Consider the following 26,680-nt stretch of genomic DNA (forward strand, 5'->3'; position numbering starts at 1 on the left):
CCACACCTTATATCACCCTGAATCTCGTCAGAGTCCCAATTCTCGGATTGCGCCCCGGTTGTCGACACTCAAGTTGCCTCGGCCACTTGTCTTGGACTGTGCTACTCATCAGCTGCTGTTCGTCTTACGAGTCATGCTCCGCGGGTTCGTGACAGCGAGCTGCTCATCTTCCCTCGTGAGGGACTGTGAACCCCCTCCCGAGTCGCTCTCCCCGCCGTACCGTCCGTTATCCGGGAAGCTTGGCATGTTGCAGATATCTTGTCATGCTGGACAAGATCGCAAAAGTCCCTGAATCATATCTTGCCCACCCACCGGCCGAGTGGCCGTTGATAGGGAAATGGGTCGGCTTTGCCGCACAACGGACCCATTAAAGGTCACGTCAGCTGGTCTCCTTTCTCCAGGACCCTCCGAGCGGCCGCTCGCAACGGGATCCGCGCGAACTGATCCATCGCAGTCCAGCTACCGTATGGATACATATGTGGAATGTCGATATAGCCAAGTATCCGTACTCTTTGAGCCGAGGCTACAAAGTCTGGGTCACAAGCGGATCATCGCCAACGTCACGCCCAACATGGCAGCAGTCCGCTCCAGATGAGCAAAAAAAAAAAAAAAAGCACTCCACATACACGGCGGTATCGCAAGAAGAACCGGTCCCGAATGACGTGGGCAGTGTGATTACCTTCGCAGATCGCCATGTTGTCGATTGCCAGCTCTGGTTGAAGATTTGGCGGACTGGCGCGCTACGTGATGCTGCCTTCATTGGCAGTCACAAGTCGATTGCAAAGCCTTGCCGCAATCCAACCCGGGGGTGTGGAAACCACTTCCGCACGTCACTGTCAGAGGTGTGACGAGGAACATTCGTATGCAGCGGCAGTTCTTCATCACTAATTTCTTATTGATGCTTCGGCCCAGGCGGGGGGGGTTACTTCCGTTGACAAGTCTTAGCTGTGTCAACTAATGACAGGGGCTCCTTAACAAGATCGACGAATTAGACTTGGGACGTGTGGCGGCGGGCTGGTCTTTCGGTGCGGGACAACGAAACGAGCGCCGACTCGGATTCTTTGAGGCGGCCGTGGCGCCAAACACGCTTCCGGGGGCTTATCCTTCAATGACGACTACCGCAACGGCCGAATCCCGATCCTGATGAAGAGGACTGGTTTTAGACTTCAGAACACGCAGGAAGAAACAAACGCTCGCGGCCTTCTACCAGGTACTGCCAGCACCACATGACAAGTGCGCAAAAACAAAACAAAAAACCCGACCGCCACCGCCATCGGAATGGCTAAGCAGTAACAAGCGATGCACAATCATAGCCATTGATTCGCGCTGACTGCCCAGACAAGCCCGACGTTCAGTCAACCGTGAGGGGAGAGGACTTGGCAGGCCTAGACCTGCGCGGCTGCGCCATGGCATCTCCGACACAAATGGCATGCCAGCATGCATCGGGATGATTGGCAGCAGTCTGACAACGAATAGTCCCAACTCGAGTCATCACTCGGTGGAATCCAATACCCGGAGCCGTAGCAAAAGGGCCACGCTAACAACCACGAGAAGAAAGCCGTCTCTTAGGCTTCTAGAATTTTGCAGAGCGCACATTGACATAGGGAGACGCTGCAGGACATGGTAGGGCCAGATGCAGGATTCAGGTCGATATGTGCTACAAGGTGTGGCAACCGACCGACTTCCTCTTCGAGCTTGAACGCCGATTCCATCGTTCCTTCGGTTAGCCCTCTAGCCCGGACCATCTTTCGGCCGCTGTGTCGGTACGACCCAGGTTACGCACGTACGGATGGATATTGAGTATGCCAGTTCGCTTAAAACAAATCAACTAAATGCAGGCCGACGGAAGCCGGACAATTGTTGATGGATGGCCCCCCCATCTCAGCAACGTAGTGTTCGCATACTATGTGTTCTTGCCTGTTATTCCGACGAGAATGGCTCAAGTTTGAACGGGCACGGCAGAACGAACCATGCCTCTCGCGGGAACGTTGTAGGCTCCGCGCTGCTTGGTTTTGAATGGGATCCCACGCATGACCGTGCCGAGCACGGCCTATTTCGACGTCAGGTATCGAACTACTACAGAGTACAACAGTACTGTTGCACATCTCGGCATCGCCCGCGTATCCCAAAGTCGACTATCAACAATCCTCAACAATGTAATGTGCTAAATATTGGTTCTCCGTGGCACAAGGCGTCGATGAGCCCACCCTGAGAAAAAGACCACAGCCTAGTCGAATTCTACGGTAGCGAACTGCACAGCCGCGTCGAGACTCTGCGACAATGGCCTGTCCAGTCGGTAGATATCGACTTTCACCGAACCGGCAATTTACGAATCCTAATCAGCCGGTACACAGCGAGACCGGGTGCCATGGAGGGAATTGGAAAGCTCAGAATCGTCGGTACGTCCCCAAGAACATTCACACAATTCCAGTTTTCAAGCTATGTACTGTATACTGCTTGCAAGTTGCAAGTTGGCTTTTGGCTTGAAGGATTTCTGTACCCCTTCACACTGAAATCGTTGGATCGAGTTAGACTCGGCATTCCGCTCCGGCATCCCTGCGTGCGCTAGGCATGCCATGTCACTCACCCCTACCATGACATCCTCTCGACAACGGCTGCCGCTGAATGATCTCCTGGAAACATGGGAAGGGTTTCTCCAAAAGTTTTGTCACCATGTCCTCCTTTGTCTCCACGCCATGGTTAGGCAGCAGGATAACAAGAACGCACCAACCATCACCAAGTATCTCCATTTATGACGGGCGCGCTGCTTCTCATGGTTAACCTCGAACAGCCCCTTGCAAGCACTTCGAAGCGGTTCATGGGTTTTGAATTTGCCGAATAGGCCCACTCCCGCCGGGTTTCCGGTGGCCTTATGACAGGGGCCATAGGCGTTTTTTGCCTTTCTCGCTACTCGGCAATACAATGCGCACATGTCTTCAGGTTCAGTCGACGGCGCTATCGATAGCCGCACGTGCTGGGAGATCCCGTGGCAGGCGCATCTCCGGAGGCCAAAACCAACTCCCGTCATGATAGGAAAAACCCGACATCGGCAGGAGGACCAGTCGTGAATGCTTAGATTAAAATCACGCTTCAGCCACGAGAGAGACATTACTAGCACACCGGCACTTGGGCGAAAGCTTCCTGCTTCGCGGCGGACGAACGTCTGCTCCAGGGCCTAGCCGCTTACACAGTTGGTTTACAGACGGACCTTGACATCGGGCTTTGATGACTTTGCTGAATCAGCTATACCCACAAACCTCGGGATTTGGGACCGCCCAGGGACGGAGTTGCTGAGGTCTTGTCTTCCAAGCCTTGATAACAAGGTGTTAGCAGCCCAGCCACTGAGGTAATCATTGCGGCCCCTCTACTCGACTGGGTCATGGCACGTGAGGGCGGCGGTGCGGTGCGGAATTCATCATCCCTGGAATGTGGTGCCCAAAGAGGCTTCGTAAAGCGAAGCAAGCTCTCAGTGGCTCCCACAACTTGATCGGACGCTAGCCAACCGCCCTCGTCCATGGACTGGAACTTACGAGGAACGAAGGCCAGGGGGGATGAGGGGTAAGCTCTTCGCTTCGTCGTCGATAATGCCCTTTGCGGAGCTCAGTATCACACAAGACGGACACGGCTCAGGCCATGTCCAGTCCTTTGCGGGGACACCCATCATCGTATGAGAACTGGAGAAGGAACGGACACGGAGCCAAGAGCAGGGGCAGCCACCTTCCACTTCCATCGGCCCCCAAGTGACATCCCTTTGGTGGGTGGCAGCGGTTGCGATATCATTCCTCGACACTAGCCTACCTTGGCCCGTTTACCAAGGTGGTTAGTATTCACCATGCTCTCGCTCAGGCTGGCCTGGACAGCACAAGCGACAGACGGCGCTGGCCTCTGAACCATCCCTCTCATGCTTGTTCCAGTGCCATTCCGAGCCTCCTCCTACTGCAACAGACCGCTGTCCAGCGGGTATTCCACCCATTTTGCCCTGTGAGCCCCATACGGAACCAACCCTGCGATACTTCAGATCTGAAAGCCGTGGCGCTCTAAGGGTCTTCTCCCTTCGTACAACAGCATGCGCGACTTGGCCGTCCTGGCGCTGGGAAGTCTTATCTTGTCCTCGGTGGAGGTGAGTCCTCAGCATCACCGCTCACTTTCCTATAGAATCAGAAGGGCGACGTTAGTCATCATCAGCTTCGGAGCACTTTTGGAACTTGGTTCCGGAGGAGGGAGGGTGTGGCTCCAAGCTACGCTCCGCTCAAGTGACCAACGAGGTGTTTGTTTAAGCCATTCCCTGATTTGACTGAGAGATGCGATGCTGAGCCGAAATTTGTTGCTGTAGCATCATATGCGGACAACGGCTTACTGAGGCACACAAAAGTGTACGGGGGAGAAATGGAGAGGGGGAGAAGGGAGGGAAAGATGGAAAGAAAAGGTGCTCTCCGCTTCGTCTAAGAATAGCCGCGTTGCAAGCAACCCCCCCCCCCCCCCCCAAATTCAACAACCGAAATCCTGGAGAGCAGATCCCCCGACGGGCTGGCTGGCTGAAGGCCGCGATGACACGGTTCATGGACCTCGGAGCCAAAGAAGATGACGTGGGGCCCTAGAGGCTCGAACCATTCCCGGTGTGGTCAGTAGCTCCGTGGCTCTGATTGAAGGGATTTTTGTTTCCGGCCCTTCCTGTCTCTTCCCAGCACCAACGGTTGGACCAGGGGTCATGGGGGCCACCACCTGTCAAGACAAGGCCAGCGCTCCCTAGCCTTCGGATATCTGATGCTAGGGACCTGCCCTACCTAGACTTTGCGCAGCCGGCCACTTACAAGGACTTCAGACTGGGACTGGCACCGTACCCGGGTCACTCACGGGCTGCCGTTCCATACCCTGCCGAATGTCGTCCTTAGTCATTGTTCCCTCCCTATTCAAGCACACCATCCCATCCTTGAGCATCAATTGCCAGTACACACGGTCAGATAGCGCGACATCCGGACTGCTGGCTCGAACAGCGGTACCATGAGCCGGAGGAGCATGATGGTTGCCAAAAAGAAGCAAGCGACCGACTGACCTTGGCCGCCCCATCCACAAGTAGTGTCAACGGAAGGGACACGAATGGGAGACCGCCCGCACGAGTTGGGATGATGCACCACACTAGACCATAAACATCCGTATCAGACCATACATTATTGTGTTGGTGAGGGGCCAGTCACTGCCATCGGTCAGCGGCCAGGGGAGAGATTGGACGCGGTGGTCATCTAAGCATACCTACCCAACTGCTTGCGCTGTGTGTGCATGGCGTTCGGTTCGTCCACAAGAAGCCGCCGAAGAAATTAGGACCCTGGATTCTGCCCTGATGAAGCCGGATGTGGCGTCAACCATCAACTGCCTCGATCATCGTATCCGAAGGTCGACGAACGTCAGCTCTTCCAATGCGCATCACCAGCTGCTAACCCATCATAACCTATGTGTAACTTTACACACGTGTACAAACACACACACACAAGAACCCAACAAGCCGGCTCAGTCGTCTTCTCCCTTTGTGCCTCGCCACGCCCAAGTACCTCCTCCCTGTCTTTTAGCGAGCAGCTGCCGAGACGCTGCCATGGCATCGTGCTTTTCTAGCGTTGCTGCTGGTCTGCGGCCCTGCTTCAAGCCAGAACCAAGGGCCGTCGTGCTTCAAGCATGGCACAGGCACAGCGTGCGAGGCGAGGGTATGTATGGATGGATTGATGGGTGGGTTTCCCACAGATCCGTCCACGCCGCACGCACGACAAGCGGCGGCGGCGGCGACCACCTGTGAGCTGCTCCCTCTCACCTGTTCGGAAGCCCAGCACACGCCTACGGATGCAGTACGATGTATGCAAGGTATGTAAGCAAGTACGGAAACGCTTGCTGCTCGTTTGTTCACCATTACCAATCTATTATTGTTTGAGCCCATCTATAAGGCTAACTCGCTGCGGTGCTGCGTGCGACGCTTGTCAGGGGGTTGCCACTCTAACCTTTCGGGACTTGGGGCTTCACAACATGGCACCACTATGGCAATCTGGGCCTGGGCGCCCCGTCCACGGCAGTCGTTCTCATTGGCACTTGCGCGCCTATCCGTGGAGCCCTCCGTGGCTGCATCTGGTCGTTTACGACGCGCCTCAGGAGGACCCAGTATGATCCAGGAGGACAATAAAACTACGGTGCCTGGCCAAAGCTTCCTTCCCCAAACCCCCTCTGGGATTATGGGATGGGATGGGATGCGGCATGCGGGCACCCCCTGGATCTCTGTGCGGATATGGGGCGGGGACCGTTGCGGCCGGGGTGAACGGCCAGAAAGTTCTGATCCGTCGCCAAGATTGGCTATCGGCACTCGACAAATTGCCTTGCGGAGTCCCGGATTACCGCGCCATTGCGATGGAAGGGGGGGGGGGAGGGCCGCTTCAGATTTTGCTGCTTTGGGGCTTTCTGACTGGTCGTTCCGCCAGGCAGTTCATCTTCACTTCGATGACGGCCCGTCACACTTGCGAGGGACAGGAGGAGGAGAAGGAGGAGAGGGAGGGGGAATGATGGATGGCCCTGCCAACACGAACTATCTCATCTCGACGGAAAGTGTTCTGCTTCCACTATGGGTTCATTTAGCCATCAGACTGTTCTGTAATGGTTGACGCTCCATGCCCGTGAGATGGGGTCGCAGCCTGGGCCTGGATAAAGCCGGTCTCCATCGACCAGTTGGTGGTTGAGCACATGGCATACGCTGCCATATCCGAGGAAGTCGAAAAACACAGGCTTTGAGGCACAGGCGAGACAACTTGAGAGGAGAGAGGCAATACGCCAACCAGAGCAACCTCGCCGACAAATGGCGCAGCAGGCCGGGTGTAGCTAATCACTCGCCCGACGACACTGGGCAACCCCAAGTGTGTCAGCTCAAACGCTGCTGGGGTTTCTGGGAACAAACGAACATCCGAACGTCAACCCAAGCAAGACCTTGATGCCATGGCAGACCACTTACGCATTACACCTATTGGGACCTCATCCACACCCGGCGCCTCTGCTAGGGTTTCCAGCCAACAGGGTAATTTCACAAGGCTGTCGGGCACTGTACATGTCCGCGTGCGCCATGCATCGCGATCAATAGCCGCCATTCCGACCTGTCATCGGGCCTGAATAGACGACGGTGCCCCAGGAGAAGGAAGCGCCACCCTAAAATGCCGAAGCCACCATGGACCAGAGATGGTCCTCTTCCAATAGGACTTACCCCTCAAGCGTCCTTCGCTGTTCCGAGAGCCATTCCAAGGGGTGTGGTGGGCGCTGCTGTGGTTGTGAAGGGGGGGTGGGAGGGATGAGTTTTGGTGTGCTTCTTCGCCGCAGAAGTGCGTTGCGCGTACCCTGTACATGCCGTAGTGTATACGCCTGCACTTTGTCACTCCTGTTGGGCGTCCATCGGCCAGCTATTCGTGTCACGGCTCTTCTCTCGGTCGTCGACTGGCTTCAAGTCCCGCATTGCCCGTTGACAAGCGCCACGGCTGCGGCATACGACTTGCGCGCCTCAAGATAGCCTCTAGGCGAGCCTTGGTCCAGATGGCGGATGATGGGCAGGCGTACCCATACAGCCGGGACCAACCGTTGCAGTGAACATTACCACCACATCGGAGACGCGGGTTTTGGGGAGAGCTTGCGAGAGGTAGGGGGTTCAAGAACGCCACAGAGTATATCCTTAACAGCTCGATTCGGGACGCAATGCCGCCGGTTGTAGAGGGGACTTTTGCTCGCAGTCTCTCGTGTGTGCTGTTCGAGGCCAGAGGCGCAGTGCAGTTGGAGGGAGGGGAGGCAGATGACGAGTGCTCCATCATTGCCGTCGGCATCTGGGAAGACACACCGTCGGCGTTCATGATGATGTTGAGTCGAACTCGAGATGTAGCAGACCTGCAGGTCTCCCCACTAGGTCATCCAAAGACAGAAACCATTTTACCGAAAGAAGAGGATACGTGCCTCTCCGAGGCAACCTCCGCGCCATCCAACAGTAAGTACGCAAAAAGAAACAGTATGGACGATGGGCCCGGGAACGCGAGAGAGAGCGCTGAAGAGAGAGAGAGAGAGAGAGAGGCATTGGCTGAAGGAGCGTTAGTAGGAGGCGACATCGGTCCTTGACGAAAGGATTGAAGGAACAAGTACGTCGAGCGTTCACTGCATCTCTTATTCCTGCGGCCATTCCTTCCATGCGCGTGTCCCATTTCCTGGGCCGGGCTCTGCCTAACCCCCGTCTTCACCCAATTCTTCACGCACAAGGGGAAAAGAAATGGGGGGGATAGAATCCTGCCCAGTCAGCCATCCCTAATCGAGACAACAGACATATCTCGTAGGAGATGATGGGCTTCTTATTGCGGTATGGTCAAGGAGAGTAGAACGAGAAGGAGGTTGGCCTGCGGAGGCGAATGCGGATGCGAGTGGCCCCCTCCTTTCCTTTTCTTCTCACCCGTTTTCCTCACTCGCGCATGGTATGGCATGGCCTGGCTTGGCCGCAGGTTTTCGGGCCTTTGTTGCTCTCCCTTTCTCCATCTGGGTATCCAGGTAGGCATCTCCATCTTCTGCTGGCTATGGGACAAGTCGGGACTTGTCTAGTCAAGTCACTCTCAAAGCCGCCAAGTGCGAGAGGAAAAGAAGGGAAAAGAAAAGAAGAAGAAAAAAGCCTGTCAAATTTTCATCTTTTTTTTTGGTTTGTTTTTGCTCCGTGAAACTATGGACTGGATAGACGTATCTGTTCCCCTTTTCCCTATACCATCCCGTTTCCCTACCCTGCCCGGACATGCGTAAATAAAATGTAATAAAAAACTGGAATCAAACGTGTTGTGTGGTTTTGATCGGGCTTTTTTGTCTATGCCTATTCTGTCTCTCATGCTTCCCACCGCCGCCGTGACACCCCCCGCTCCTTCTTTCCTTGACTCTAAAAAAGACCATAGCCGACCTCCCCCCCTGATCTCAGGCAGAGGAGAATAGCATCCGGCCACTAAAGGCAAGGTCGAAGGAGGAGAGATCAGCCCACCCAGCGCCTGGCGCTCTTGAACATTCTGACCCACGGGCCGAATTCGCCCCAGGCCTCGACCTGCTCCGGGGGGATGTAGCTGCCGACGTCCGCCATGATGGTCCGCTCGGGATGGGGCATGAGGGCGAAGACCCTGCCGTCCCTGCTCCTGACGCCAGCCACGCCGCCAGGGCTGCCGTTCGGGTTGTACGGGTAGCTTTCCGGCCCAGCGACACGCAGGCGGTTGTCGACGTACCTCAGCGGCACGAGGCCCTCGTCGCCGAGGTTGTCGAGGGCGTTGGGGTTCGCGAACGATGCCCGGCCCTCGCCGTGCGAGACGGCGATCGGGAGGGATGAGCCGTCCATGCCGTGGAGGAAGACGGACGGCGTCGCCGCGCGGGACTCGTCGATCTTGACCATGGTGAAGCGCGCCTCGAACTGCCTGCTGGCGTTCTCAACGAAAGTCGGCCAGTTCTCGGTGCCCGGGATCAGCTCCCGAAGGCGCGTGATCATCTGGCAGCCGTTGCACACGCCGAGCGCGAACGTGTCAGGGCGCTTGAAGAAGTTTTCAAACTCCTGGCGCGCGTGCTTGTGCTCGAGGATGGACTGCGCCCAGCCGACGCCGGCGCCGAAGACGTCACCGTACGAGAAGCCGCCGCCGGCCGCGACGCCCACAAAGTCCGCGAGCGACCGGCCCGCGAGCACGTCCGACATGTGCACGTCGACAGGGTCGAAGCCCGCCGCTTTGAAGGCGAAGGCCATCTCGCGATGGCTGTTGACGCCCACCTCGCGGAGGATGGCGACGCGGGGCGCCTTGCGGAGCAGGCTGCCCAGGGACGCCGTCAGGGGCATGATGTTCTCCGAGGGGGAGAAGGTAAGGTTGAACGACAGGCCGGGGTCGGCCGAGTCGGCCACGAGGGCGTACTCGCTGTCGGCGGACGCCGGGTTGTCCCGCTCCCTCTGCATCGCGTACGACGTCCTCGACCACCACTGCTGCATCTCGACGCGGCCGAGGCTGACGATGGGCGTGTGGCCGCCGTAGCGGATGTTGAGCGTCTGGTTAGTCTTGGGTTGGACGACGCCGAACTTGCGGATGAGGCCTGGGGGAGGGCCGCAGGTGGCGAAGCAGCGCTTGAAGTTGGTCTCGTCCTCCTTGCGGACCTGGAAGACGGCGCCAAGCTCCTCGTGGAAGAGAGCCTCGAGGAGGTCGTTAGGGGCGTCCGACTTGGCGATGCCGTCGAGCATGAGGTCGACGCCACAGCGGCCGGCGAACATCATCTCGGCGACGGCGGTCATGAGGCCACCGTCGGAGACATCGTGGTAGGCGAGCACGACGCCGCTCTTGTGTAGTTGCTGCAGCGCATCAAAGTAGTCCGTAATGAGATCCACGTTGCGCACGTCAGGTGCCTCGTTACCCATCTGTCTCAGTGACTGCGCCAAGGCGGAGCCGCCCATGGCCTTCTTGCCCTCGGCGAGGTCGACGTACAGGAGGATCGTCTCGCCGACGTCCTCGATGCGGCGGAGCTGGGGGGTCCAGGTGTTGCGCACGTCATCAACGACGGTGACCGCGGTGATGATGACGGACATGGGCGCCGTGACGCTCTTGGCCTCGCCGGACTCGCGGTCCTTCCACGACGCTTTCATCGAGGTCGAGTCCTTGCCGACGGGAATGGAGATCTTGAGCTGGGGGCACAGCTCCATGCCGATGGCGCGGACGGCCTCGTACAGACCGGCGCCCTCGCCAGGGTGGTTGACGGCGGCCATCCAGTTGGCCGACAGCTTCACACGGTCCAGCTGACCGAGGAAGTCGGCGGCGCCAAGGTTGAGCAGACTCTCGGCGACGGCCATACGAGCAGAGGCAGCAGGGGAGATGAGGGCGAGCTGGGGTTTCTCGCCCATAGCCATGACCTCGCCGGTGCGGGCGTTGGAGCCGAGGCTGAACGAGGTCGCAGTGACCGCGCAGTCGGCGACGGGGGTCTGCCAGGGACCGACCATCTGGTCGCGAACGGAGAGACCGCCGACGGTCCTGTCGCCGATGGTGATGAGGAAGGACTTTGAGCCGACGGCGGGCATGCGGAAGACCCGCTCGGTTGCGGCGGTGATGAGGGCGGCAGCGTCGGTGGCATCAGCAACGCCAGCGGCAGCCAGAGACGAGGCAGCGGAGAAGGCAGGCAGGTCCAGTTTTCGGGACTCGACGACACGCTCGAGGCGGCGGCCGGGAGGGAAGAGGGCATTGAAAGGGAGGTCAATGGGCATGGGGTTCTCGGGAGAGTCGCGGTCGCTAAGAGTCAGCTTTGCGTTACCCTCGGCATCCATGGCGACGACAGTTCCGACGTCAGAGAAGGGGCACCGTTCGCGACCTGGAGGATTTTGTTTAGCAAAGGAACAAGGGGCAACGTCTGCGCAAAAAGAAAGGGGGTAAGCGGGGAGTATACTCACGGCAGATGCTGACGAAGCGGTTGACGTTCTCCTTGTTGACAAGCAGGACGTAACGCTCCTGAGCCTCATTGCACCAAATCTGCAGCGGGCTCATACTGCTGTCTGCGCTGTGGACTTGACGAAGCTCGAATTTGCCACCGAAACCGGCATCCTTGACAAGTTCAGGTAGGGCATTGGACAGACCGCCAGCGCCCACATCATGGATCATGGCAATAGGGTTCTGCTCGCCCAGAGCGGCACAGGTATCGATGACCATCTGGGCGCGGCGCTCCATCTCAGGGTTGCCACGCTGGACACTGGCGAAGTCCAGCTCGGCCGTGTCCTCGTTTGATGCACTGCTGGAGGCGGCTCCTCCACCGAGACCGATGAGCATGGCTGGGCCACCCAGAACGATGGCGTGTGCCCCGTCGTGGACGTCTCCGAGCTCCTTGAGGGCGTGCTGCGGGCGCACGGTTCCGACACCACCAGCGATCATGATGGGCTTGTGGTAACCGCGCCATTCAGGAGAGTCCTCCTTGCCGACGTCGGTCAGGAGGGTGCGGAAACAACCGAGCAGGCAGGGTCTGCCGAACTCGTTGTTGAAACGGGCGCTGCCGATGGGGGCCTCCAACATGATGTCAAGACTGCTGGCGAAATGGGCGGGCTTGCCCAGGTCGACCTCCCAAGGGGCTTTCTCATCGGGAATCAGCAGGTCAGATACCCAAAAACCGCAGAGACCGGCTTTGGGGGCAGAACCGCGACCGACGGCACCCTCGTCGCGAATCTCACCTCCTGCACCGGTGGCGGCACCGGGGAAGGGGGAGATGGCGGTGGGGTGATTGTGCGTCTCGACTTTGACGAGGACGTGGACGACCTCCTTGGTAAGCTTCCAGCTACCAGTGGAGTAGTCAGGGGCCCAGAAGCTGGCGGTCTCTCCCTGGAGCACGGCGGCGTTGTCACTGTAGGCGGAGACGGTGAAGTTGGGGTTGGACTTGTGGGTGTTCTTGATCATGCCAAAGAGACTGTGGCCCATCTGCTGCTGGTCGATGGTCCAGTTGGCGTTGAACTGCTTGTGGCGGCAGTGCTCCGAGTTGACCTGGGCGAACATGAAGAGCTCCACGTCATGGGGGTTGCGGCCGAGGCGTTTGAAGACCTCGACGAGGTACTCGATCTCGGAGTCGTCCATGGCCAGGCCGAACTGCTTGTTGTAGGACTTGAGGGTAGAGACGGGGTCGGCATTGCCGAAGATGTCGACGATCTCTAAGGGAAAGCGTTGGCCCTCGATGAACATGGCGGCCAGGTCGGGGCGAGACAGGCCAATCGTCTCGGTCATGCGGTCGTAGACGACATCCTTGAAGGCGATGTCGTCGTCGGAGACGGGGTTCTCAAAGTTGATGGTGATGGCGCGGCCGCGCTCAATGCGGTCAATGTGGCCGGAAAGGCCGCAGACGTGCGTGATGCTGGTTCCCTTGGACGACCAGGGCGAGATGTTGCGCGGGGTGACGTAGTACGTCTTCTGGGTATCAGTGTTGGCGGGGATCTGGGCATTGGTCTGGTCGGGCAGGGCGAGCCATTTGGTCAGCTTCTGCTGGACGATGAGGTTGTTGTCGCTGTTCTTGAGGTGGACGTAGTAGACCCAGATGCCGGCGACGCTGGCAACCTTGTTAGAGTCTTGGGTCTTGTTAATGCGCGTCTTGAGCTCTTCGGCCTGCTTGGCCGTATAGGCCTCGGAGCCGACGAGAGTGAGGAACTCCATGTTGCCTACTGTGGGCGTAGGACACGGGGAGCTTCCAGCGATCAAGGGGGATGTCTCTCCCGGAGTGACTGATGGCGATAAAGATAAGTTTTTGGGCGGCGGCATCTTGAATGAGTCGGCCTCCGATATGGCGGGGTGATTGACAAAATTTTGGCGGGGCAGCCGGGGCTGCAGATAAACGATAAGAGTGGTTGGAGGAGATTGGCGTCGTGGGGACTTTTTTTTCCTTCGTTTTTCATGGCGGGGCACCTTTCCCGTTTTGTGGCTGGAGCGGTGACTCTCTCTCTCCAGTCGGGACTCTGGACCGACCCAGAACCCCTCCAGTGCCTGCGACAAGCAAGTTTGCGTCTGTCAGGCTTAAACTTCAGATGTCCCCCCCTAGATAAGCCAGCGTCCGGGCGTCAGGGGCGCATGAATTGTGGCTGAACTGAACCACCGACCGCTCTTCCGTCTTCCCAGCGATAAACGGGTCGGCCTGTGGCTGGTGTGGCCCACGAAGGGAGTTGTGTGACTGTGCAAAATAGAGAGGGGCAAGTGAAGAAGAAGAAGGGGAAATGCGAGTCGCGTTCTGTTAGCATGTGTGGCCTCAGGCCGAGAAAGGCATCAAGATATGTACGGGATCCATGTGTGTGCCTTGGGCTGAGACGACCTGCTACACAGTCTACCTACATCAGGTGGAAACGCAAGTACAGTAACAGTGACGGTCAGTCATGCTTGAGCCTGCCATCGCAAGATTCCCATCTGATGGGCCCGAACTGAGCACAGGTCACGATATCTCTCGCTGGCATCTTACACCCTCTGATACATGGTGAACCATCGCGTCTCGGATGCAATGGCAGGACGGGAGTGAACCAGGAAAGGTTTAGTGTGCCCGTCCAGTCGTAGCGCAACTGTCCTCCGCTACGAGTCCCGCCACTAGAGGATCCAAAGTTTCGGGGCTCCGGGATCCTCCCACGTCCCCGTTCGGGTCCCTCGAGGTCGTGCCTGTGTCCTGCTTGTGTCGTGTGTCTGAGTGACAGTCGGCTGGCAGCTTTTCCTTCTTTCACCCGCCTGTGCTCTCCGCTAGCGGTAATAAAACCCCGTCACAGGCGAAACTGTCCCGCTAAAATCCACACGGCATTGAGGAGACCTGCTACATTTGGGTGGGAAGAAAGGCGACGTCAGCGCCAAAACAAGCAAATCGACACTTACTGGTGGGTAGTTCAACCTGTCTCAGCGGGCAGTCGAGCCATTGGCTCCCCCTAAAAATTACATCCAGTATCCAATTTCTTCAATTTTAGACTGGCCTCAACAATCACTTTTGCGACCGCCCGCCTGCAACCCAGTGTGTGTCCGCCGCGCTCCGCTTCGTCACTTCTTTTCTTTCTGGTTTCGACGCGTCCGCCAGCAACCTTTGGACGAAAATATTACACGTCCATCTTCCGGCCCCCTTACAGCCGTTGCTTTTGCTGCCTATTTGGCTTGGTCGATAAATCGCCTGTTTCAACCTCCTTTGCACCCTGCCAACTCGAGAGACCCTCCCTCTACCGCAACCATGCGCTGGTTAACGTCCTTTGCGGGCTACTTGGCCCCGATCTTCCTCATCTTGTCGCCTGTCCTCTCCTACAGCGACCAGGCCTTGTCGATGCACAAGAAGAAGTCGAGCGCCGGCTTCTCCCTCGATATCCCGCTGATCATGCTGGTAGCCTCTCTGCTGAAGTACGTCACGATCGTCCAGCCCGTCGCTTCCGGAGCCCAGCTGACACTTTGATTTCTGCCGCAGGATCTTCTACTGGCCTGGCGCGCGATTCGATACTGCCCTGCTCATCCAGGCCCTACTGATGATTGTAATGCAAGTCATCTTGCTCAAAATTGCCCTCGACCACCGTCTGCCCCCTTCGTCCAAAGGCGGAGAGGCCGCGACGCCCTTTGCGAACGTCAACGATGGACCCGTCTTCGGGTCGCAGAGGCCATACCACTTCTGGCAGTGGAGGTCGCCCAAGCCGTGAGTCTCTCGCCTTGCGTGCGCCGTCATGCCCCTCACCGCGACTGACTTGTACCTCAGCTACTGGCAATTCTTGCTCTACCTCTTTATCGGCCTGACGGTCTGCGAACTGCTCCTTGCGCCCGTGCGACCGCTATACCAGACCTACTCCACGATCATCGGCTACGTCGGTCTCTCGGTGGAGGCGACGCTACCCTTGCCTCAGGTTTTTGCCAACGCGCGTTCCCAGTCTTGCAGGGGGTTCCGCTTCTCTGTACTGGCGAGCTGGCTGATTGGTGACGCCATGAAGATGTTCTGGTTCTTCACGTCGACGACGGAGATTACCTGGGCCTTCAAGCTGTGCGGCATCTTCCAGGCTTGTTGTGACTCGTTTCTCGGCGTCCAGTACCTCATGTATGGCGACGGTGAGAAGGGTGAGGTAAAGGAGCACCCTATGTCCCAGTACCCTCAGTACCCGAACGGCGTCTACAAGCCGCCTCTGCCGGAGCACGTCAGCGGGAGGTCCAGCCCCGCCGGTCGTAGAACCTCCAGTCCGTACGGCAAGGAGCTGCGATGAACGTCCGGTGGTGTGCTTGTTCTGCTTGCTTGTTCTGCCCCATCAATGTTTCTTCGGTTTCCTTCGACATGTAAGACCCGCATAGCCAAACGTTGTACACTAAACTCCTGCGAGATGCGGCGCAAGATATGGATGGTAGTTTAGACAGGGATTAGACAGGGAGTCTCAGGGGCCAAGAGCCTGGGGCCAATTGTAATTGCCGTGGGAATGCAGGGGTTGTGACGAGCGAACGAGGTGAACTCAACCGTCTCTGCATGAGTGCGAGAGGTCGTTACTCGATGTTAGCGACTACTTGCACGGTTGTGTTCAGGGCGAGTTTCCGACATCACGAACGGCGTAAAGATTATGTTCAATCTGACGTGGATCTGTCAGGATACCCATTTCTTTAAATCAAAACTTTTTTCAAGCCAACCGTTGCTGTTTTGGTCTTTTGCACATTTGCGCATGCTCTTGCTAAGGTACCTTTTTATCAAGCTGGCACCTAACATCGCATCCGTTCAGGAGTCCTAGAGGCTCCCAGCCTCCCACTTTTCGAGTTGGTCACCACCACCTGACTGTCAACGGCAGTACCATACCATCGTCGTCCTCAACCGCCATCTCGGGACCTCTATCAATTCAAGAGAGCGAGCGCATGCCCAATACCGACCTCTCTTTGAATCCACTCCTTTGCAGAAACGCTTCACTACAATCCTTCTCAAGACTCTGTATCCTGCGACCCACACTGGCTCTTTTGTCTCCATTTCAACATCTTATTTCCTGTTCACCCGGCCAACCAGCAAGAAAGTCTCGAATCGAAACCGACAAGGCTCTTCCAGAGCCCGAATTCACTGTTCACCAGCACCGGCTATTCGAAACCTTTCAAGAAGTTTGAAAACTCGTGGCTAAGCCAGCTAGCTACCTTTACGCTGAGGAGCTTCGTCGCTGGCTTCAACTCCGTCAGCATTCATCCCAGTACCTCACGTTCCCGGTGCTTGGGTGTTCCTTGTACTCCGTCGAGTCTGGTCTTTACCTTCACTCAAAGAAAAGACTCAATTGGGCTTTAGAAAGGTTCAAGTCAGCTGGTGCTCGGCCATTATTACATGGTCGTTCTTCTAGTTTTCTCTAATCGGCTAGTCTCTACCCTGGACTGAAGACCCGAAAGGGGACCTCATTTCATCGAGTTGGTAAGCAAACACAGCAGCTTTTCCCTATGGTCCCGAATCAGCTCTTCTCTACCTCCAAGTAGTTGTGCCGTGTCAATGTTCTGCATCTGCTCTGGACTGCCACCGCTCCACGCAATGACGCAGCCTTTTACACATCAAACAGGTAACTCACTGGATACCTGTGATCTCTGACCTCTGCTCTCGAGAGCCTGCCTAGCAGGAGTCTCGGGCCCCGGCTGTACCTAATATGGAGGCTTCAGAGTACATGTTTTACAGCCTTGTTAGTCACGGCGACAGCGCTCTTGCTTGGAGTCATCTAGAGGCTGCTTTGTTACAGCTCCTATAGTGTCATTGTCGCATCAAGCCACCTAGTAGTTGCTGCCTGCACTTCCTGCTCAGGAACTTACTGGTAGTCAGCAAGTCCTCTTTAGATTAGAGGAAGCGTGGTCTCAGAGCCTCGAGACCATTCCTGGTTTCCTGTTCTTCTTGCACTGATATTGCCAATACTTGACCAGACTGTTACTGACAGCTTTTTCTCTCAAGCCTGACTATCCTAGATTCTACACAGATACTGAAAGCTCTCTCCATTTCATGTAAGCCACACCCGGTCTAGCTCCTCGTTCCTTCCAGCCGATCCAGACCTCATTTACCAGCTTCCTGCTTTCCTTCCGGGGCCTGTCCCTAACATTCAACTTCTGACCTCACTTCTCGTCTTTTTATGACTCTTCCCTGTCCACGTAACTCTTTGGACTCGACGCTTACTTCTACGCAGCACATACAGAATTTGGCAACTTACCGTACCTTCCAAGAGACGACGCCGAGGTTTTAGTCGCAAACTACAAGTACGCAAATTCTCAACCTGTGGCCCCTCTCCATCCACCGCCTCAACAGCAAGTGCAGAGAATCTCACTCCTTCCAAATTTACTTGCCTACCTTCTTTTACCACTCCACCTTCCCTTTTTCTGCCGAGCTGTCACCCCTCTACCTTCTCGCCCGTCTCTACCTTACCTATTAGCTCTCAACCCACCACACAATCCTACCACCTCACTTCACACCTGCTTCAATACTTACCCAGACCTAACACGCTTATCCAAAGGCACATCCCTAGCAAGCCACACGTCTTTTCCAAAAGTCTACTTTCATCACCCAGGTATGAGCATTCTCGCCCATCGCGACCCTCACTCATGCGCCTCGGATATCATTTGGCCCTGCGATTATTCCATTAGCTGAAAACTGACACGCTGCCTACAGAGACTGCATATCACAATGGCTCCCGCCAACTTCAAGACCTACGAGGCCCAGGCCCGTCTTCTCCGCGCCATCGTGGCTGCCCATCCGGAGGTCAAGTGGAACTACAAGGGTGAGAACCGCAGCCATCTTCTTGCCTGTTGCCGTCATCACATTCATCGTCCCTACCCCCTTCCCATCACAAACCCTGTTGCCCGTTTCACCAACTATCGCTTGTCTTCATCCACGGTCGACGTCGTTCCTGACGCACGACAGACATTAAGAAGTTCTATGGATCGGACATGACCAAGGATGCTCTCAATCATCGCTTCAGAGCCATTCGCAATCATATCTGGACGCTTCAACAGGCACATGACCAGGGCATCGACTGCAAAGACATTCCTGTGGACCTGCCCAAGGAGAAGAAGGGTAACGTTGCGCTCCTGCTTCCTAGCCGATTCGGGATTTCCACACTATTCATTGTGTCTCTATATTCCCTGCCCTGGCTGCTCACTTTCCTTGTTCTTTCTTCCCCTGAATACACTCCGAACACATCCTATCAAGTCAACAACCAGGTCGACAATTCTGATTGGGGTCTATGTTTTGCTAATACATGACAACAGAGATTGCCAAGTTCTTTGGCGAGTCCACCACCGACGGTATTCAGTTCCAGTTCCGAGGCATCAAGAAGGATGCCGAATCTCTCAAGCAGACGGCCAACAGCGGCGGCAATCCCGCCACCGCCCTGAATCTTCCGGCCAGCGCGACCTCGAGCGCCTTCTCGACTCCTCGCAAGCCACGCACTCCCTCCACCAAGACTCGTGTCTCGGGCGGCGGCCGCTCGACCACTGCCAAGAAGACTAAGCAGATCAGACCTGTAGCCGTCTCAGAAGAGGACGACGAGGAGGACGAAGAAGTCGACTATAACGAAGTCGAGGACACTCCCTCCAAGAGCCGCGTCCGTGACCGCATCCTCGAAGGCCGTGTGTCTAAAAACACGCACACCCCCAACCCCCGCCGCAGCGCTACTCCGAGCCGTGCCGCTACCATCGCCGCGGCTGCAAACATTGCCCAGGCTGCTGCCGTCGACCTGACCACTTCCGACAGTGATGCCAACACATCCGACAATGCCGCAGGCTACGATATCCCCGCCTCTATCGACGCGAAGCCCGTCGTCATGCAGCAGCAGACGCAGTCGCTCTTTGCTGACCCCACCCCTGCTTATGAGCAGCCCATCGCCCACCCTGTGGTTCAGCCTGCGATCCAGCCTGCGATCCAGCCTGCAATTGAGCCCGCTATCCAGCCCACTCATAATGGCGATCACTCCAGTCACTCCAGCTTCGACCATTCCCAGGGTACCGCCCCTTTCAACGATGACTCGCTCATCTTCAGCTTCGTCGACACTATGGAGCACGGCAATGGCGACTTCAACCCTTACATGGGCAATGATGGCGAGATCTAAGGCGGCCGCTTCGGCAGTCTAGAGACACGCGGGGACATGAAACATTTCTGGGTCTGCTTTACGCGTGGGTTCTTTAAGGTTTTGCTCTACGGACTGAGTTTTCTTTTTGCTATGCATCTTTGGGATACCATCACCCAGACTTGGCGTTGGGCCTCCTGCTTTTCTACCAGTCTATCGGTAAAGAATTTGGATACCTTCCTTGGGAAGTATGTACAAAAGAACAACGGAAGGGAAACGAACTGGCTCGTTTCGACTCTACTCTAAACAGTTAATCTCTCCACCAGGCTCGCAGAGCTGAATTGAGTGAAAGAGATACTTAATATGATACCAAGGCACTAGGCCGATATGATTTGCACTTTTCCTTTCCTGAGCCACGCGGTTATTTGGTGTAGTGGGTAGTGTATGTTTTTCTTTCTTTTTTGATTATTATTTCCTCCCGAGGGATGAAGGTGGCTGTGCTGCGCTCCGGATCAAATTGCTTCTTCTTGAGCGCTGTTGAAATGGTCGTGCCTAAAACAGTACATAGTCGGACCCCAAGGCCAGCAGCAACGGGAGACAGTCTCAAGAGCCAATCTGACGGGTATCTCCATTTGTTTATTTTTACTTCTCATTTACTATTGCCAGGAAACCGTATAGAGAAACTAACCATCGTCCGTCTGGCTATTCAACTCCCACCCCCTTTTTTGTGGTTTGGCTTTTACAATTCCTTCCGACAACCCCCTAGTTCTCTTTCTCGCCCGACAACAACTTCCATAGCGCATCCCTCTCGACGTAGTCGTGGTGGATGATGTTAACGAGCCAGTACTCGGTGCGTATCCGTTCCAGCAAGGCTTCGCTCTCGCTCCCTTTGCCGTAGACCTTGGACCATTCGCCCCAGATCTTGAAGGCCTCCTCGGCCCAGGCGCGGAAGCTGACCTCCTCGATAATGGTGGGCGTGATGATCTCCTTGCCGGGGAAGACGCCCCACGTGACGGCGTTGGTGCTGGCCTCGGTGCCCTCGAGGACGAGCCCGCCGCTCGAATCCGAGGACACGAAGTCGCCGGCGGCGTTGGCGGCGTAGAAACAGATGGTGTTGTCCGTCACCTCGTTGAGGCGCGCGACGAGACCGGCCCAGTCGGACGAGGGGATGAAGAGCTCGACAAAGGCCTTTTGGAAGACGAAGCCGTGCTGCGGGCCCCACCCAAAGGTCGGGTCGCGCGAGGGGATGCCGTTGACGGCGGGCTGAGAGGCGACAGTCCACCAGCCGCGGGTGTTGAGCTCGAGGAGCTCCTGCTGGATCATGTTGGACTCCGGAAGGAGCTCCTCCTCGGACCAGGGGATGGCGCTGAGTTGGCCTTTGATGTGGCGGATAAAGATGTTGTTGATGTCCTGAATCGTCTTGGGCGTGCCCCAGAGGCGGATGGCCTGCGTGACGGACATGTGCAGGCTGACGCCGTAACCGTCGATCTCACCGTAGGCCGGCGAGCGGGCATCACCCCAGCGGCCGTTGGGGAAGTCATCCCACGTCGCCTCGCGGCCGACAGCGCCGACGCCCTCCGATATGGCGAGTGTGTTGGCACGGGTGTTGACGGGCTCCGAAGCCATGAGTCCGGCGGTCGTCGTTTCGTAGGCAGGATTCGAGGCCGAGGAGACGATGATGCGGTTGTGCGGGTCTGAGGAGCCCATGGACGAGTGTCGGCGTCCGGAGAGCGCGCGTGCGGCGGGGGTAATTGGGGACAGGCCGTTGAGCTGGACTGCGGGGATGGAGACGGGGACACCAGGGCCGTCGTCGATGACGGCTTCCTCATTGTCAAGTTGAGGGTCGGGAATGAGGCCTGTCCTCTCGAGAATGAAGGAGACGGCTTTTTCGAGATTGAGGGTGTAGAAGTGGAAGCCCTTGGGGCCGGGGGTCCTGCTCTTGACCTCCTTGACCTGCTCCACAAGCTCGCTGAGAATGTCAACGCCAACCTGCTTGACCTTCTCGTCATCACCCTTGGCCGCGTCCAGACGAGCCATGAGATTGTCGGGGATCTTGGCGTGGCTGAGCTTGGTCGTCCGCTTGATCATCTGGTAGCTCTGGATGGGCATCAGGCCAGGGAGGAGGATAATATCCTTGAAGGCGCCGGAGGGGTGTTCTCTGAGAATATTCTCAAACTTGTCATAGGCCTTGATGTCGAAGAAGAGCTGGGTCATGATGAAGTCGGCGCCGGCCTGGACCTTCTCAACCAGATAAGGCAAGTCGTGCTCGAAGCTCTGTCCCTGAGGATGGCTCTCATCCGCGTGTCCCTCAGGGTAGGCGGCAACACCTATGCAGAAATAGTCGCCGTAGTTCTTGCGAATGTACTTGACCAGGTCAACAGCCCAGACGAAGTCCTCAATATCATCCACATCAGAGTCCTCCGTATCGCGGTACTCGTCCTTCCTCGGCGGGTCGCCTCTCAGTGCCAGAATGTTCCGGATGCCCAATGCCTTTGCATCCTCCAGGGCCTTGTCGATGAGTTTGCGACTCATGTTTGTACATGTCAGGTGAAGACAAGTCGTGAGGCCAAGCTCCCTCTGGCATATCTCGGCCAGCTCCAGTGACTTTGTGGAAGTAGACCCGCCGGCTCCCCATGTAACGTTAACAAAGAGAGGCCGAAGAGCCCTTTCCATTCTGTCGAGACGGTCTCGGAGGTTAGAGAGACCCATTGCCGTCTTGGGAGGGAAGAACTCCAAGGAGAAATAGTTGGCGTCTGCCGGCAGGGCGGCGATCTTGTCCGTAATCTTCTCCATTTTGAAAATAGTATTCGAAAGCTAGCTTCTCGGAAGGAGATCTCAGATGAGTTGGCGGTGTAGTGGCGTTGCCTTCTTTGACGGCAATGCCAGAGAAGAAACCTCGATGGAGTCGAGTTGGTTTCTTTGTTGCTAATATCAGACTGTGATGGAGGGGTAGAGGGCGGGGTGAGTCTGAGAGTTTGATACCGACTGGCAGGCAAGTGACGTGAAGAGCTTGGGGGCTAGGAACGAAATGCCAGACAAATAGAACATGGGGTCACAGCAGGCTCAAGGGAGGACAGCTGCTTGTCTCAATGGACCAGGATTTGACGTGATTGGCTTGCTTGCGCTGTCGTCATTCCCTAGGAGGAGTGTGTACCCACGAAGATATTGAAAGACATCGAATTTTTGGCGGGGCGATATCTTTTTTGGAGATAGGAGGGCGTACTCTGTACTGTGCCGGCGACTTCGGATGACACAATCTAGGCGCGGCTAGAAGCGGTAGCACAGTGCTCAAGAGGATCTCTCAACGGTTTTTAGTTGTTCCGCCGCCCCGTTTCGGATTACCGCGTAGGTTGTCTTGGGGAAAGGGCATGCATGCATCTATCTACCTAGGTACTTAGGTAATAATTTGCAGAGGGATGCCAGCAGACTGTGAATGGGTTTTCGGATGGCACATATCGGCTGTAGTCCTACAGCATTCAAGCATGGGACTTCAGGTACAGCGGGATTCGATCACGCACGAGGAAATTCGATGCAACGACAAAGTCCAGTTTCATGGTGTTGGTCCATCTCTGTCACACCCACAAGAGGACATGTCCCAGGGGTACGCGGAACAAATGACGTTCCCCTGCAGGGCCACCTGTCACTAGGATTCCGCAGGGTCGGGCGGAGCTGCAGGGGGTTTGGACGCCATTCCGGAGTGAAAGAGAGAGCTCTTCGATTTGGTGGAGCTGCAGCTGCAAACGCATCCAAACTCGTGACTGTCTCGCTTCAGAGCCGCGATAACATCACGCCGGCGAATGACTCCATCAACCTAACTTACGACATCCACCATCCGCCACTCCCCATCAATCATGCTAACGCTGCCATACCAATGCAATTGATCCACGCGAAACATATCGGCCGTGTTTGGCCCACACGGGCCATTGCAACCTGTGCAAAAGCTGCACGAGCTTCCCCGGCCTTGGCTACACGACAGCACAACTTGTTCACGAGCCCGTATCTCGCCCAGAACACGCAACGACGAAGCTATGCAGACATCAAGCTCGACTTCCCTGCTTTGGACAAGAAATGGCGCCAGCAGTGGGAAGCTTCCAAGGTGTCCGTCTCCGAGGATGACTCCAGCAAGCCCAGCAAATATGTCCTCCCAATGTTCCCCTATCCGTCCGGCACGTTGCACCTCGGCCACCTCCGTGTGTATACAATCGCCGATGTCCTCGCTCGATATCACACGATGCAAGGATCCCGCGTTATGCTGCCAATGGGATGGGACGCATTCGGCCTTCCTGCCGAAAACGCTGCTATCGAACGTGGAATTGCCCCCGCAACGTGGACAAAGAGCAACATTGCCAAGATGAAGGAGCAGCTGGAGGTCATGAACGGGAACTGGAACTGGGAGAGGGTTGGTCTTCAAGTCTCCCGCTGCTACCATTCAAGCTGACACGCTTTCTTGAAGGAACTGACCACTTGCGACCCGGACTTTTACAAGCATACCCAGAAGATTTTCCTGATGATGCTCGAACGTGGCTTAGCTTACCAGACCGAAGCCGAGGTCAACTACGACCCCGTTGATATGACGGTACTGGCGAATGAGCAGGTTGACGCGAATGGATGCTCTTGGAGATCGGGTGCCAAGGTCGAGAAGCGGCAGCTCAAGCAGTGGTTCTTCCGAATTTCTGAGTTCAGAGAAGCCTTGCTAAAGGATCTCGATACCCTTGCCGAGAATGAAGCCTGGCCCGAAAGAGTCTTGGCTATGCAGAAAAACTGGCTCGGCAAGTCGACCGGCGCCATCATTAAATTCCCCGTTATGGCCATGGGCCACGACATCCATGCAGGCATCGAGGTCTTCACCACGCGGCCAGATACGCTCTTCGGGGTTCAGTACGTCGCACTCGCCTCGACCCATCCCATTGTGTCCCAACTGGCGAAGGGTGACCCCGAGCTGCAGGCCTTTCTGGATACTCTGCCAGGACTGCCTCGAGACTCCAAGGTGGGCTACATGCTGCCGCACGTGAGGGCTATTAACCCTCTGGCCTACCACGAGGATACCCCCGACGATACGAAGAAATCCATTCCGGTGTATGTTGCGCCCTATGTGCTAGGCGACTATGGCGAAGGCGCCGTCATGGGTGTCCCAGGCCATGACCTGAGAGACAACGCCTTCTGGAAGGAACACCACTATGACGAACCCGTAAGGTTCGTGCTTGCGGCGTCGGAAGACGAATCAACGTCGGCGATGGCGAACGACCCGTTTGTGGAGCATGGTATCATGACAGCCAATAGCGGGCCCTTCAAGGGAAAGTCCTCCGAGCAGGCAGGTCAAATTCTCATCTCCATGCTTGAGGGGGCGGAGCTAGCCAAGCCGATTGAGAAGTGGAGGTTAAGAGACTGGCTGATCAGTCGCCAACGATACTGGGGAACGCCGATTCCGGTCATCCACTGCAGCTCTTGCGGCCCGGTTCCTGTCCCGGATGACCAGTTGCCAGTTACATTGCCCGACGTTGGCGATCACTGGACAAACGGTAAGGTCGGTAACCCCTTGGAGAGGGCTGAGGAATGGGTCAATACCAGTTGTCCCAAGTGCGGTGGCCACGCCAAGCGCGACACCGATACCATGGATACCTTTGTGGACTCAAGTTGGTACTACGCGCGCTTCGCGGACCCTCACAACGCATCAGAGCCCCTATCTGCCGAAGCTGCAAAGACTCTACCTGTAGACCTTTATATTGGTGGCATCGAGCACGCCATCCTGCACCTGCTCTACGCCAGGTTCATCTACAAGTTCCTAGCTACAACACCCTTGTTCCCTAGCTCGGGCGAAGCCGTCGCTGTTCAAGAGCCCTTCAAAAGACTCATTACGCAAGGCATGGTGCACGGCAAAACATACACTGACCCGAAGTCAGGAAGGTTCTTGAAGCCGAATGAGATCGATTTGAGCGATCCGTCAAACCCCAAGGTTGTAGCTACAGGAGCTACGGCAAATCTGTCGTTCGAGAAGATGTCCAAGTCCAAGTACAATGGAGTTGATCCCACCGAGTTCATCTCCAAGTACGGCGCCGATGCGACGAGAGCTCACATTCTCTTCCAGGCGCCTGTAAGCGACATCCTTAACTGGGACGAGGACAAGATCGCCGGTGTGACACGTTGGCTCCACAGGCTGCATGACCACGCAGTCAAGATTCAGAAGATGCCCAGCGAGGGGGGGTCTGTCGCGGCACACCTTGAGGAGCGGTCAAGCAATCTGTCGTCTCTAACCGACAGAGAGCTGGCTGCTTGGGATGCCGACGCTGCCATCTGGCGAGCCACCCAGGACACCATCGAATCAATCACTCAATCATACGAGGGTGTTTACTCTATGAACACCATCATTTCAGACCTCATGGGTCTGACAAACACTCTTTTGGAGAATGTGGGAGCCAGCGCGCTCATTCAGAGAGAGGCCATGTCCGTCCTCCTTCGGATGATGGCCCCCGTTGCGCCCGCGATTGCCGAAGAGTGCTGGAGCCTTCTTCACCCCAACTCCGGCTCCATCTTCGAATCCGCCACTTTCCCTGCCAAGGATAACACCGCTTCCTTACTGAAGCCTCGCACGCAGCCCCTGGCTATCCAGATCAACGGCAAGCTGCGCGGTGTCGTCGAGGTCCCTAACCCCCCTTCGGGTCTGGAGGGTGATGCGTTGCGGGAGTGGATGGTGAACGAAGTTATGAAGTCGGATGAGGGTAAGGCCAAGTTTTATGGGGGCCAGTTCGACGTTACATCGCCGAAGAGGGTCATCCTGGCTCGTGGTGGTAAGACCATCAACTTTGTAGTCTAGAGGTGTAAAAGTATGTGAGATACCCGGCGCTTTGTACAACATAGAAAATCAAGAACGAAATATTACCCATCAGCCTGTTCGTCCCCTTGTTGGCCAGCTGTACTCCAGTGATTGTTGTGTTTGCTGGAGTGGCGAGTTCCTATCTCTATTTCATTCACATATTCTTTGCCATATCAGGTAGAAGCCCGGGTGCAAGCCCTCCACTACTCACAGTGTTTCAGAGTGCCGCCTGCTCACAACTGTTCTCGTTCATCACAACGACTTCTTGTCTGCGAAGTCCACCTACCACCAGCATGTGGAGCAAAAGGGAGATATGGAAAATGGATACTGACGGGCCAGTCTTTTAGGAGTGATGCTTGCAGGACAGACCGCAGGGC

The 26,680-nt window shown here is 56.3% G+C and overlaps 6 protein-coding genes across 6 annotated transcripts; 3 read left to right on the top strand and 3 right to left on the bottom strand.

Annotated features, from left to right (window-relative positions):
• Window positions 1-3,820: 3,820 nt before the first annotated feature.
• CDEST_04733 (uncharacterized protein) lies at window positions 3,821-3,973 on the bottom strand (the record flags this gene model as incomplete). Its single annotated transcript, XM_062920892.1, has 1 exon — window positions 3,821-3,973. The coding sequence occupies one exon, from the start codon at window positions 3,971-3,973 to the stop codon at window positions 3,821-3,823; it is 153 nt and encodes a 50-aa protein (XP_062776943.1).
• Window positions 3,974-8,659: 4,686 nt separating this feature from the next.
• On the bottom strand, window positions 8,660-13,268 carry CDEST_04734 (Putative phosphoribosylformylglycinamidine synthase PurL, purM-like domain-containing protein; the record flags this gene model as incomplete). Its single annotated transcript, XM_062920893.1, has 2 exons — window positions 8,660-11,349; window positions 11,429-13,268. The coding sequence occupies 2 exons, from the start codon at window positions 13,266-13,268 to the stop codon at window positions 9,002-9,004; spliced, it is 4,188 nt and encodes a 1,395-aa protein (XP_062776944.1). The 3' UTR covers window positions 8,660-9,001.
• A 961-nt stretch (window positions 13,269-14,229) lies between these two features.
• CDEST_04735 (uncharacterized protein) lies at window positions 14,230-16,114 on the top strand. Its single transcript, XM_062920894.1, has 3 exons — window positions 14,230-14,861; window positions 14,926-15,147; window positions 15,208-16,114. Exons 1-3 carry the CDS (start codon window positions 14,698-14,700, stop codon window positions 15,701-15,703), a joined length of 882 nt encoding a protein of 293 aa, XP_062776945.1. The 5' UTR covers window positions 14,230-14,697; the 3' UTR covers window positions 15,704-16,114.
• Window positions 16,115-16,215: 101 nt separating this feature from the next.
• CDEST_04736 (uncharacterized protein) lies at window positions 16,216-20,252 on the top strand. Its single transcript, XM_062920895.1, has 7 exons — window positions 16,216-16,866; window positions 17,389-17,438; window positions 17,618-17,687; window positions 17,942-17,995; window positions 18,097-18,205; window positions 18,349-18,501; window positions 18,696-20,252. Exons 5-7 carry the CDS (start codon window positions 18,112-18,114, stop codon window positions 19,532-19,534), a joined length of 1,086 nt encoding a protein of 361 aa, XP_062776946.1. The 5' UTR covers window positions 16,216-16,866; window positions 17,389-17,438; window positions 17,618-17,687; window positions 17,942-17,995; window positions 18,097-18,111; the 3' UTR covers window positions 19,535-20,252.
• Window position 20,253: 1 nt separating this feature from the next.
• On the bottom strand, window positions 20,254-22,672 carry CDEST_04737 (Putative methylenetetrahydrofolate reductase, FAD-linked oxidoreductase). Its single transcript, XM_062920896.1, has one exon. It carries the CDS (start codon window positions 22,283-22,285, stop codon window positions 20,255-20,257), a length of 2,031 nt encoding a protein of 676 aa, XP_062776947.1. The 5' UTR covers window positions 22,286-22,672; the 3' UTR covers window position 20,254.
• Window positions 22,673-23,363: 691 nt separating this feature from the next.
• Window positions 23,364-26,303, top strand: CDEST_04738 (Putative aminoacyl-tRNA synthetase, class I, leucine-tRNA ligase; the record flags this gene model as incomplete). The annotated part of the gene is made up of 2 exons (XM_062920897.1): window positions 23,364-23,891; window positions 23,946-26,303. The coding sequence occupies 2 exons, from the start codon at window positions 23,364-23,366 to the stop codon at window positions 26,301-26,303; spliced, it is 2,886 nt and encodes a 961-aa protein (XP_062776948.1).
• Between the last annotated feature and the right edge of the window lie 377 nt (window positions 26,304-26,680).

This window comes from Colletotrichum destructivum, chromosome 3 (assembly GCF_034447905.1).
Source record: "Colletotrichum destructivum chromosome 3, complete sequence".
Classification (NCBI taxonomy): domain Eukaryota; kingdom Fungi; phylum Ascomycota; class Sordariomycetes; order Glomerellales; family Glomerellaceae; genus Colletotrichum; species Colletotrichum destructivum.

Coding starts and splice junctions, on each gene's coding strand:
- CDEST_04735 (XM_062920894.1), top strand. CDS start 14,698: ATGCGCTGGTTAACGTCCTTTGCGGGCTACTTGGCCCCGATCTTCCTC. Junction 14,862..14,925: donor CTGGTAGCCTCTCTGCTGAA/GTACGTCACGAT, acceptor TTTCTGCCGCAG/GATCTTCTACTGGCCTGGCG. Junction 15,148..15,207: donor CAGTGGAGGTCGCCCAAGCC/GTGAGTCTCTCG, acceptor CTTGTACCTCAG/CTACTGGCAATTCTTGCTCT.
- CDEST_04737 (XM_062920896.1), bottom strand. CDS start 22,285: ATGGAGAAGATTACGGACAAGATCGCCGCCCTGCCGGCAGACGCCAAC.
- CDEST_04736 (XM_062920895.1), top strand. CDS start 18,112: ATGGCTCCCGCCAACTTCAAGACCTACGAGGCCCAGGCCCGTCTTCTC. Junction 18,206..18,348: donor GGTCAAGTGGAACTACAAGG/GTGAGAACCGCA, acceptor GACGCACGACAG/ACATTAAGAAGTTCTATGGA. Junction 18,502..18,695: donor CCTGCCCAAGGAGAAGAAGG/GTAACGTTGCGC, acceptor ACATGACAACAG/AGATTGCCAAGTTCTTTGGC.